Here is a 12,640-nt window from a genome sequence, read left to right on the forward strand (position 1 = left end):
GAAGAGACTGTAGTTGCTTTAAAAACATGACTTCTGTATGCTATTTGGTTACAGAAAATAAGATCATGTCAATTTTTTCTTTTTTAAAATGCCAGAAGTTTCTTTAAGGGGAAAAAAATGGAACTATAGTAAACAGACTATAAACTATCTTACTGAAGAGTCTAAAATGAAGCAGGTCTATCAATGTACCTTAACACAGCTTGAAATAACAATCAACTCTTAAATGCTTTTGGTCTAAGACTACTGCCAAGTAATATGGTTTGGATTTGTGTCCCCCCCCCAAATCTCATGTTGAACTGTAATCCCCAATGTTAGAGGAGGGGCCTGGTGGGAAGTGATTGTATCATGGGGGTGGAATCCCCCTCGCTATTCTCATGACAGTGAGCTCTCACGAGATCTGGTTAAGAGTGTGGAAACTCCCCATAACTGTTCTCACGATAGTGAGCTCTCAGATCTGGTTAAGTGTGTGGCAACTCCCCCTTGCTGTTTTCATGAAAGTGAGCCTTGCGAGACCTGGTTAAGTGTGCAGCACCTCCCCCTTGCTGTTCTCATTATAGTGAGCTCTCATGAGATCTGGTTGTTTAGAAGTGTGTGGCACCTCCCACTTCGCTGTTCTCATGATAATGAGTTCTCACGAGACCTGGTTAAGGGTGTGGCATCTCCCCCTTCACTCTCTCTTCCTCCTGCTCTGGCCATGTAAGACATGCCTCCCTCCCCTTAGCCTTCCACCATGATTGTGGGTTTCCTGAGGCCTCCCCAGCCATGCTTCCTGCACAGCCGAGCCAATTAAACCTCTTTATAAAGTACCCAGTCTCGGATATTTCTTTAAAGCAGTGTGAGAATGGACTAATATAACAAGTTTATGGAATAAAAATGGAAATAATCAAATCTAAAGTTTCAACTTAAAATCATGAGCAAAACAGACTGTAAATCCAAGCATTAAAACATAAACCTACACTTCTGAGTTGCCATCACACATAAGAGGAATACCCGGCCCTGGCCCACAACTCTGCCCTGCCCACTCCACCTCTTGGAAACCCCACAGGGGAAGCCCTTCCTGACCTGCCACAACTCTCTGGGGACTGCTCCTCTCCATCCGGCAACACCAGCACCAGCTTCCAAAACACATGCTCCTGCCTCCCAGGGAGGTGCTCGGCCACAAGGGATGGCAGGTCCAGAGACGCCCATGCCACATCACTGGGAAGAACAGACCACCGTGGATTAGCCAGCGTGTGAGACCCTTGCAGGAGAAGCACACACATCCTATGAGCAGGAAGGGGCAGGTTGGAGGAAAATCAGGTTCAGAGGTAGAACTGCAAACTAGAAACCAAGTCTGGAGCTCATCAAAGAGACCTCAGTTGGAGATGCGTGAGGGGGGCTGCCAGTGTGACAGACCGGGGAACGGGGATCACCAGGGGGTGCGCAGAAGGGTGCAGCATGACAGACCTCAGCAGCTGCTGGTAGAAGTGCTGAACCTTCATCTGGTGAGCCGTCTTGTTTCTGAGCCGCCTTAACCTGCAAAGGAAAGCAGAATGACAGTGTCCCCGCAGGAGCTTAGTGAAAAGTACGGGCTAGTGTCCCCTGGGGAATACTCAGGAGACTGAAAAACACATTTTCTGCCAAAGAAATGGGTTAGAGGATTCCTTCATTCCACAAATATCATGTTAAGTATCCACTGTGTGCTGGCTATGGGAGATTCAGCAATAAACAGACAAAATCCTGCCCTTCAAGAACACAGGCTCTAATGGGGAGAGAACAGCGTCTCTAAGTGGCTGGCCTGGCATGTGTGAGGTGTCGGCACTGTGGGCAAATGCTGCCAAGTGGGGCTTGAGCCAGGGTTCGTGTTGCAACGTCACTCAGGGTGGTCAGGTGATATGTGAGCAAAGACCTGAAGGAAACAGGGGGAGCCAGCGTGACAACTTCCGGAAACAGCAGAGGGCATGGCTGTGCCAGGCCACAGCTGGACCTGGCGTGTTTGGGGAGAGCGGTGAGGGCAGCGGAGGAGGGGTTGGGTCCACAGTGCAGAGACTCGGGGAGTGCTAGGGACGCCGCCGAGACGCAACGCCACCTGGCTGAGCTGTCAGAGGATCCCTCTGTTGTGGTGCTGAGGACACGATCGGGGCCCAGGGTGGAAGCTGGCAGACAGACAGGTGCTGCAGCAACATTCCAGTGAGGTGGAGAGAACTGCCATGCCCTCGGTGCGTTCTGAGGGCAGAGCTGAGGATGCTGGGTCTGAGAGAGATGCAAGCCCAGGTTTGTGCCCTAAGCACAGGAGGACAGGACGGTATCCTATGAGCAGGAAGGGGCAGGGTGGGGGAAAATCAGGTTCAGAGGTTGAACCACGAACTGGAAACCAAGTCTGGAACTCAGGGAAGAGGCCTCAGTTGGAGATGCATGATGGGGGCTATCACCAGGGGGTGCGCAGAAGGGCAGGGCAGAGGGCAGAGGTCTGGGCTGAGGGGGCAGGGTGGAGGGCTCAGACAAGGAGACTGAGGCTGACAAGGACAGCTACGGAGTGGGGACACAAGAAGCCATGACTCCAGGAGGCGGCCAGGTCACTATGTGAAGGCAGCCATGGGTCAGAGGAGCCAGCCCCAGCCCTGGCCTCACAGCGTGCCTGCAACAGGCTGGGACTGCCACCACCACTGCCAGCGCGGAACCTGATGGGGCCAAATGAAACCCACAAGACAGTTTTCAGAGGGAACATCCAGTGATGACCGGGAGGAGGATAAGACATGACATGAAGCCCCAGCGGTGTGCCTGCTAGGCCCTCCAGGCTGCCTCCCCAGTCCCCACCTACTGGGAGGCCAGGGAGCCCTGAGGCCAGGCAAGAGGTGGCACCTACATGGGTTCTAAATAAAGGCCAAGCCCAGCATGGCCAGGAATGCAGGCTGAGGGGGGTCCTGGCATGGCCCTGAGGAGCCGGTTCTGCTCAGGGTGACCAGGAGGAGTGGCAGGGAGGGCCAGGGCCACACCAAGGGGCCTCAAGAGGGAGATACTGGAGAGTGGAGGTGGAGTCTGGAAGATGCTGCCATAGAAAGGGGCAGTGTGTGAAGGAGGTGGCGGGAGGAACAGAGGGATGGGGCGGGCATGGGATTGGAAGACACAGGCCAGCGTGGACCTCAGGCTCCTCCAATGAGGATGGAAGTGGCAGGTACATAAACTGGGACAAGCAGGAAAAGAACAGGTGATGCAGAGTCAGACTCAGGCACCAGGACGCTGAGTCGTTCAAGGTGAACTCAGAGCTCTGCTTTCCCAGTGGAACAAGTCACCCATCCACAACTGTGGGAGACAACCTTCAAAATGCAACCCTGTGCCTGTCCTCGCCTCCAGGCTTCACCTATCTTCACCCTCCAAACACACACATTAATTCAGCTCCTGATAAAACCAAGTGGGGGCAGGGGAGCCCTGATGAGGCAGGCGGCAGCTGATGCTGACCTGGTGCAGGAGATGCCCAATCTCCCTGCATGGCCCAGGTCCAGGAGGCCCCTGGCCAGGTTTTCCTCAGCAATGGGGCACTCTGCGCTGGGCGCCAGCGCCCTCAGCCGGTCGCTCATGTCCACGCAGCAGGGCGCAGCAGGGAAAGCCTGCATTTGGCGCCTCAGTTTCTTGCGGGCTGTGACAGCTTCCCTCCACCTGGGGACATGAAAATGTATCATCACAGAGTGTTTTCAGGGTCTTCAAACTGAGAAACACACTGGAGTCAGAACTCAGGCATGGGGAAGGAAGGACATCAAATGAGTGTGGTGAGCAATGAAACTACTGAACGTTAACAGTTAATACCGAATGGGCTTTGGAGGCTGACTTGGCAATACGGATACAGATTTAAGATACATATACCCAGCCGGGTGCAGTGGCTCATGCCTGTAATCCCAGCACTTTGGGAGGCCAAGGCAGGCGGATTGCCTAAGCTCAAGAGTTCAAGACCAGCCTACGCAACACAGTGAAACCCCATCTCTACTACAATACAAAAAATTAGCCGAGCATGGTGGCGGGCGACTGTGGTCCCAGCTACTTGGGAGGCTGAGGCAGGAGAATCCCTTGAACCCAGGAGGTGGAGGTTGCAGTGAGCCGAGATCACGCCACTGCACTCCAGCCTGGGTGACACAGCAAGGCTCTGTCTCAAAAAAAAAAAAAAAAAAAAAAAAAAGATACATATACCCCTTTACCCACAGCCACCACTGATAGGAATTTATCTCCACACACATGTGCCTGTGTGCAGACGGGTGAGATGTCTGTCTGTACAACGACAGTCACCATGACAGTCTGTAATTACCAGAGCTAAAAAGAGCCACGGCCAGGCTCGGTGGCTCACGCCTGTAATCCCAGCACTTTGGGAGGCCAAGGCGGGCGGATCGCGAGGTCAGGAGTTTGAGAGCAGCCTGGCCAATATAGTGAAACCCCATCTCTACTAAAAATAAACAAAACAAAATTAGCCGAGCATGGTGGCGCACGCCTGTAGTCCCAGCTACTCAGGAGGCTGAGGCAGAAGAATCACTTGAACCTGGGAGGTGGAGGGTGCAGTGAGCCGTGATTGTGCCACTGCACTCCAGCCTGGGTGACAGAGTGAGACTCCATCTCAAAAAAAAAAGAGCCACATGAAAGTCCATCAACAGAAGACCAGGAAGGACATTTATGGTACATTCTTGCACTGACCTCAAGACCACTGGCAACGGGGACAGCTCAGCATGCTGCTACAGCCAAGCCTCCACCTCATATCAGATGGAGCAAAGGAAGGCTCAGAGCAAAGCAGGGATCATGAGCCCATCTGTGCCAAAAGCCACAAGAAAGGACAGAAAGTCTCTGGATGGTTTCGCAAGCAGCTGCTGCTCGCACAATGGACAGGGGTCTGTTGTAGAAGGAAGACTCACTTCTCCCCATACTCCCTTTTGTACTGTTCCAACTGCCAAGGACACTATTAGTGATTTTAAATGTTATTATGAAATGAATCATACAACATACATAGCACATATATGCCCAGTTATAAGATTAATAAATCATCGAGCACCTGTGCACTTACATCCAGTTGAGAAGTTGTGGCCATGACAGGCACCACCTCCCATTACCAAAAGTAACCACTATGCTGAGATTATGATCATTATTTTCCTTCTTTTCTTTAGGGTTACACCACTATATATAAATCCGAAACAACCTATTTAGTTTGAATATGCACTATTTGTATACTCCCTATTAATTGCTTTTTCTCCACTACTTATATTTTGAGAATTCACCCTTATTGGTGCACGCAGCCATAATCTGGCTTGTTCACAGCTGTCTCCCAGCACCTAGTGCAGTGGGCAAATGGCAGGCACCCTATAAATATTAGTTGACATGCAGAGCAGCCACCACGTCCCAATCTAACTCCTGACTTTTCCGCTTAGTTTATATTGTGTGTGTGTGTGTGTGTGTGTGTGTGTGTGTGTGTGTGTGTGTAATCAAGTATTTCTGAAATGCAGTATAATCCAATGAGTCTATTTTAGGTATTCATTGCTATAACATTATCCCCCATCCTTTTACCACTGAATACAGAAACTGATAGCTCATATATTTTGAATTTGGTAAAAGACTCTTCCCCGTGTGTGTGGATTTTGCCTGTAGGAACACAGGACTCACCGCTGTAGATACTTGCAGAAGCACTGAAGCTCCTGGAGGGTCTCCTTTGCAGTCTGGAAGATTTCCTCCACGAGAAACAAGTCCACTAAGTGGGCACAGACATCCTCACAGCAACGGGCCATGCGGACCCTCTGGTCTGTCTCTACTGCATTCCTAGAAACAGGGCAATCAGCATGGAAGACACTGCACTTGGGGCCCACAGACACTGAGGGCTTGCTTGAAAAGTGCAAGAGTTGGTCAGGCGCGGTGGCTCACGCCTGTAATCCCAGCACTTTGGAAGGCTGAGGCGGGTGGATCACGAGGTCAGGAGATCGAGACCATCCTGGCTAACACGGTGAAACCCCGTCTCTACTAAAAATATGAAAAATTAGCCAGGCATAGTGGTGGGTTCCTGTAGTCCCTGCTACTCAGGAGGCTGAGGCAGGAGAATGGCGTGAACCTGGGAGGCGGAGCTTGCAGTAAGCCGAGATGGCGCCACTGCACTCCAGCTTGGGCAACAGAGTGAGACTCCATCTCAAAAAAAAAAAAAAAATTAGCTGGGCATGGCGGTGCGTGCCTGTAATCCCAGCTACTTGGGTGGCTGAGGTAGGAGAATCGCTTGAACCCAGGAGGCAGAGGTTGCAGTGAGCCGAGATCGTGCCACCACACTCCAGCCTGGGTGACACAGCAAGACTCCATCTTTAAAAAAAAAAAAAAAAAAGTGCAAGAGTCAAGGCCAGGCACAGTGACACAAGCCTGTAATCCCAGCACTTTGGGAGGCTGAGGCGGGCAGGTCATGAGGTCAGGAGCTAGAGACCAGCCTGACCAACATGGTGAAACCCTGTCTCTACTAAAAATACAAAAATTAGCCAGGTGTGGTGGCGCATGCCTGCAGTCCCAGCTACTCAGGAGGCGGAGGCAGGAGAATGGCCTGAACCCGGGAGGCAGAGGTTGCAGTGAACCCAGATCGCGCCACTGCACTCCAGTGTGGGCGACAGAGCAAGACTCTGTCTTTAAAAAAAAAAAAAAAAGTGCAAGAGTCTGCATCCTCAGTATTAAAACGTAATTCCATCTTCACTGTAAGAGAAGCTTTAATACTTAAACTACAGACACCTAGAAAGACAGGGTAAAAAGAATTAAGTGGTACAGGGTGCCAAATTATAGGTCCGTAGGGGCCCTTGTAACAGTTAAGAAATAAACCTTTATCTTAATAAAATAGTCAGAATTTTTAATTAATTATTTTAGAGACAGGGTCTCACCATGTTGCCCAGGCTGCATTTTGCCTGTAGGAACACAGGACTCACTGCTGTAGAGTGAGTGGCCACCACAGGTGCAGTCACAGCACACTACCTGGAACTTCTGAGCTTAAGTGATCTGTGCACCCCAGTCTCTTGAGGAGCTGGGACTCCAGGTGCCTGGCGTAGAATTTGTAAATTACCACGCAGACAACCACAAAACCTTCTCATCAGCAACATCTCACATGTGCAATCAATTGGAAGTGTCTCAAATATATGATAAATGCCAGTGGCTACTAAGGATGGCTGACTATGGTCATGTGGTGGCAGCCCTCATATAAAACAGAATTTTTTATAATAAAATTCTCTCAGCCAAGGGAGCACAGAGGACTGCATCAAATACATTTGGTCACAAAATCAAAGTAGCTGAGACAGGCAAGACCCATTTCCAATAGCCCATCCTCAGTGGCACAAGCATCCTCAGTGGCACAAGACACAGCCTAGGGCAGAGCCAAAGCTTACTCTCCTGGCACAGCAAGACACCAGCGCTTCACTTACTTCAACTCCTGGGAGCAGGTTTCCCTCACAAAGTCCATCATCACGTGTTCCATCAGCTCCACGGCCAGGCCCTGGCTCAGCTCACTTAACGCCAGCTCTCTCTCTCGTTTCAACCTACAGGGAAGAGAAAAAATACACAAGGGTAACGTTTAAGAATAAAAGTAAGTGCTGTTTGTTTTACTCCCTGGCCGCGCAGACAGGGATTGAGGTGTGCTGCCTGAGTCGGCAGGCCACCCCTACTCCAGCTCCCCTGACATCACCTCCCTTCCCCAGCCTTTCCTGGCTGGGAAGGGCCACTGCTCACGGGTAGGTGTGGCCTGAGGAGCTCCATCCACCCCTGGGCTGAAGCACACGAGGGCATGAGTGGGTCAGCAAGGGTGGAATGGCAGCACAGTGGACAACAACAGCAGGAGCATCGCGGCCAGGGTCAGTTCTTGCCGGTGTCCACACTGAGCTCCTTATCTGGCTGCGTGGACAAGACACACTTACCTTTCCTCTTCAGCCCGCTGCCTCTCCTGCTCCCTTCGCTCCCTTTCCTTAGACACTTCTTCAGCTGCAATGTGCCTCAAAATGCCCGTGGTTGCAGCTGTTAACAAATCCTCCATAGCAGCATTAGAAACACTAAACAGAACAAAGGGGATAGCATTCAAAATCAGAGACAAGGCCGGGCGCGGTGGCACACGCCTGTAATCCCAGCACTTTGGGAGGCTGAGGTGGGCCGATCACGAGGTCAGGAGATCAAGACCATTCTGGCCAACACGGTGAAACCCCATCTCTACTAAAAATACAAAAATTAGCCTGGCGTGGCAGCACACGCCTGTAGTCCCAGCTACTCAGGAGGCTGAGGTGGAAGAATTGCTTGGACCTGGGAGGCGGAGACTGCAGTGAGCAAAATCCAAAAATCCAAAAATCCAAAATCCAAAAATATCTGTAATCTAAAACCCTTGTGGTCCCAAGCATTTTGGAGAAGGGATATGCAACCTGTACTTGTTTGGCTGCCAGCAGAAAAATTAAGCCTACTGTTAGAAACACACAATCTGGCCGGGCGCGGTGGCTCACGCTTGTAATCCCAGCACTTTGGGAGGCCGAGGCGGGCGGATCACGAGGTCAGGAGATCGAGACCATGGCGAAACCCCGTCTCCACTAAAAATACAAAAAAATTAGCCGGGCGTGGTGGCGGGCGCCTGTAGTCCCAGCTACTTGGAGAGGCTGAGGCAGGAGAATGGCGTGAACCCGGGAGGCGGAGCTTGCAGTGAGCCGAGATTGCGCCACTGCACTCCAGCCTGGGCGACAGCGCGAGACTCTGTCTCAAAAAAAAAAAAAAAAAAAAAAAAAAAAAAGAAACACACAATCTACCAAAACTGACTCATGAAGAAACAGAAAAATCTGAGTAGACCTCTAACTAGTAAGGAGACTTCCAAACAAAGACAAGTACAAGACCAGAAGGTTTCACTGGTAAATTCTATTAAACACTAACGAAACACTAACCACTAATCTTTTTCAAATCCTTTCAAAAAACTGAAGAGGAGGGAATATTTACTAACTCATTTTATGAGGCTAGCATTGCCCTAATACCAAAGACAGACCAAAGACACTATAGGAAGACTACAGACTGAGCAGGCACAGTGGCTCCTGCCTGTCATCCCAGCATTTTAGGAGGCTGAGGTGGGAGGACTGCTTGAGACCAGGAGTTCAAGACTAACCTGGGCAACATAGAGACCCCATCTCTACAAAAAATTAAAAAATTAGCCGGGTATGGTGGCATGCACCTGTGGTCCTAGCTACTTGGGAGGCTGAGGTGAGAGGATGACTTGAACCTAGATCAAGGCAGTGTTTAGCCGTGATTGTGCTTCTGCACTCAGGTCTAGGTGACAAAGTAAGACCCTGTCTCAAAAAAGAAAAAAAAAAGGAATAAAGCAATAAAAAGGAAAACTACAGACCAATATCCCTCATGAATATGGATATAAAAATCCTCAACAAGGCCGGGTGCGGTGGCTCACACCTGTAGTCTCAGCACTTTTGGAGGCCGAGGCAGGTGGATCACAAGGTCAGGAGATCGAGACCACCCTGGCTAATACAGTGAAACCCTGTCTCTACTAAAAATACAAAAAATTAGCCAGGCGTGGTGACAGGTGCCTGTAATCCCAGCTACTCGGAAGGCTGAGACAGGGGAATCGCTTGAACCCGGGAGGCAGGGGTTGCAGTGAGCCAAGATTGTGCCACTGCACTCCAGCCTGGGCAACAGAGCGAGACTCTGTCTCAAAAACAAAACAAAACAAAACAAACAAAAAAAACAATTTAACCTAGGAGGCAAAAACTTTATACGTTGAAAACTACAAAGCATTGTCGAAAGAAATTAAGAATGACCTAAATAAATGGAAAGACATCCCATATTCTCAGATTAGAAGATTTAATATTGTTAAGATGACAATACTGGCCAGGTGCAGTGGCACATGCCTGTAATCCCAATACTTTAGGAGGCTGAGGCAGGTGGATCACTTGAGGCCAGGAGTTCGAGATCACCCCTGGACAACATGGCGAAAGGCATCTCTACAAAAAATAAAAAAATTAGCCAGGCTGGTGCCCACCTGTAATCTCAGCTACTCAGGAAGCTGAGGCAGAAGAATTGCTTGAACCCAGGAGGTGGAGGTTACAGTGAGGCTGAGATCGAGCCACTGCACTCCAGCCTGAGCAACAGAGCAAGACTCCATCTCGAAAATAAATAAATAAATAAATAAATAAATAAATAAAGATGACAGTACCACCCAGAACAATCTACAGATTCAACACAATCCCTATCAAAATCCCAACAGCACTTTCTGCAGAAACAGAAAAACTCATCCTAAAATTCACATGGTATCTCAGGAGACCCCAAATAGCAAAACCATCTTGAAAAAGAAGAATGGAGGGGAAAATCTTCCTGACACTGTATCTGGCAATAACTTATTGGATTACGACTCCAAAAACGCAGGCAACTTTATGAGAGGAAACTTCTGGAGGACTGGACGCAGCTCCCCGCAGCAAGTAGCAGGAGGGGAGCACCAGATGCCACTCACCCCAGGGCGGCAGCTGCGTAGGCAGCGCCTGCAGAGCCAACTTCCTCACAGTCCCTCTGCAGAGCCTCCTGGATGAGCTCGTCCACCACCTGCGCCAGGTCCTGTGGAGAGACCAGCATGGGGTGGAATGGAACGTCCCACCCAGGGCAGAAATCCTGGGTAACATGTTGTCACCGGACAGTCTGCAGGCGTCTCGTGAAAGAAGCACACAACCCCTGACACGGGGTCGGCTAGGCTGTTGCAGGAAAGGTGTCCCCTAGCGAATGGAAAGGTGCCATCTGGAGAGGAAGGCGCCCTGCGGATGGCCACACAGCGCCCTGGCCTAGCCATCTCCAGGCTACGTCAAGCAGCCTTGGTTTCTGTGGCCACTCTATGCTCCCCCTCAGGACTCCGTGATCCCCAGATGGGCTGGTGCCCAGTGCCTGCCCCTAAGCAGCCAGAGTGGCACAATCCAGTCTCACAACCATAGAGTCGACAGGCTCTACTCAATATCAAGGCACCTGTCCGGACCATACCCACCCAGAGGCCACAACCATCAAGGGCACATCCACCCCCAGGCCAGGCTGGTCAAGGGGCTCACCTACCCCCAGGCCATGCCCATCAGGGTGCACAGCCACAGAGACCACACACACCAGAGGGGACACGTCCACCCCGAGGCCATGCCTATCGGGGGGCACAGCCACCCCAAGCCAGGCCCATCAGGGGGCACACCCGCCAGGGGACACGCCCACCCCAGGCCACACCCACAGGGGACATGCCCACCCCCAGGTCACACCCATCAGTGGGGACACCCAACCCCAGAAAATGCCCTTCAGGGGACACATCCACACTCAGTCCATGCATCTTGGGGGTCCGCACCCACCAGGGGGACATGCCCACTCCAGGCCACACCCACAGGGGACACACCCACCCAGGCCACACCCACAAGGCAGACACGCCACCCCAGGTCACACCCATCATGGGGCCCACAGTGCTGCCAATGATCCCATCAGGAATAGATGGGTGTTGAGTTCAGACACACAGGGGCTCAGGCCGGTGCTGTGACAGGAAGCTCCTGAGATGAAGACGGACTCCACAATGAGCCTGAATAGGTGGGCCCCACTTGAGGCTGAGTGACTCTAGGCAGGACCCCTCTCTGGACTCTCCTGAGAGACCAGGCGCCACAGCCCCCCCTCATGGGGTGATGACTAAGGACATTTGTGCACAATGGGCTTCCCAGAGTCCAGACCCAGAAAAAAAAGAGTCCCTACCTCGTCAGAGTACATGGGCACGGGCTCCAGAGGCGGTAGCTCAGGCTGCACAGAGAGCTGGAAGAGGCTGGGCGCCACAGACGGGGTCAGTGCCAGGACAGGAGGCAGAGGCACTGGGGAGGGTGCAGGGGCTGGTAGAGACTGTGGGAGACTGGGCAGGGGTGCATCCAGCTCTACACCACACTCCTCTCCTCTCCCTCCGCCTGGAAGGAAACATACAGGAGAAAACATGGCTGCAGACACAGGGTGCCTGGCACCACAGGGACCAAGGTCTGTGCAGGGACAGCCCCAGGCCACCCACAGTGACCCTGAGGACTGGCCTGCCCTCCAGGAGACCAGCTATATGGGACAACATATGCTTTGCATGAAAAACAAGCCCCAGGATGTCAGGGAGCCAGGAGGAGGGCTTCAAAGCCCTCAGTCCACTCCCAGTGAGAACCACCTGAGCATAAGCAAGAGCCACACCCCTGGGCCCCAAGACAAGACAGGTGCTCAGGCTCCTGGGAGGCGTCCCAGTGGGAAAATGCAGATGCCCAGGCTCCTGGGAGGCGTCCTGGTGGGAAAATGCAGATGCCCAGGCTCCTGGGAGGCGTCCCGGCGGGAAAATGCAGATGCCCAGGCTCCTGGGAGGCATCCTGGTGGGAAAATGCAGCTAGTCCCCTCACTACAACTGCAGCTTCACTCACCCACTGTGTCCGAGCTGGGTCTCTGGGTGCTGACGGGCAGCTCTGCGGCCAGGCTCTCCCCGATGTACTTGTTCTGGGAGTTGAAGCTGCACACAGGGGTGTGACGAGGGACGGGAGGCAATGGCCCTCCGTTCACAATTTCCCCGACCGACACCGTCAGCTTCCTGGTAATAAACACTGACTTCCTGATCTTGGATAATCCCTCTGGTTCCAGGAATGCAGACCGGTTCAGCTCCACACAGCTACCCAGACCACAAAAGACC

General features: G+C 52.0%; 1 protein-coding gene across 4 annotated transcripts in view; it reads right to left on the reverse strand.

The window, feature by feature from the left end:
* The window catches only part of MCM3AP (minichromosome maintenance complex component 3 associated protein), a 51,751-nt gene that overhangs the window by 18,141 nt on the left and 20,970 nt on the right, over window positions 1-12,640 (reverse strand). For all 4 annotated transcript variants that reach the window (XM_030806341.1, XM_030806339.1, XM_030806340.1 and 1 more), the window contains 9 exons: window positions 12,378-12,619; window positions 11,692-11,894; window positions 10,442-10,542; window positions 7,875-8,006; window positions 7,386-7,499; window positions 5,614-5,766; window positions 3,439-3,636; window positions 1,447-1,515; window positions 1,063-1,197 (listed from right to left, as the gene is read on the reverse strand). In XM_030806341.1, coding sequence (XP_030662201.1) covers window positions 1,063-1,197; window positions 1,447-1,515; window positions 3,439-3,636; window positions 5,614-5,766; window positions 7,386-7,499; window positions 7,875-8,006; window positions 10,442-10,542; window positions 11,692-11,894; window positions 12,378-12,619 — 1,347 coding nt within the window. The remainder of the gene's footprint in view (window positions 1-1,062; window positions 1,198-1,446; window positions 1,516-3,438; window positions 3,637-5,613; window positions 5,767-7,385; window positions 7,500-7,874; window positions 8,007-10,441; window positions 10,543-11,691; window positions 11,895-12,377; window positions 12,620-12,640) is intronic.

This window comes from Nomascus leucogenys, chromosome 25 (genome assembly GCF_006542625.1).
Source record: "Nomascus leucogenys isolate Asia chromosome 25, Asia_NLE_v1, whole genome shotgun sequence".
In the NCBI taxonomy this organism is placed as follows: Eukaryota; Metazoa; Chordata; class Mammalia; order Primates; family Hylobatidae; genus Nomascus; species Nomascus leucogenys.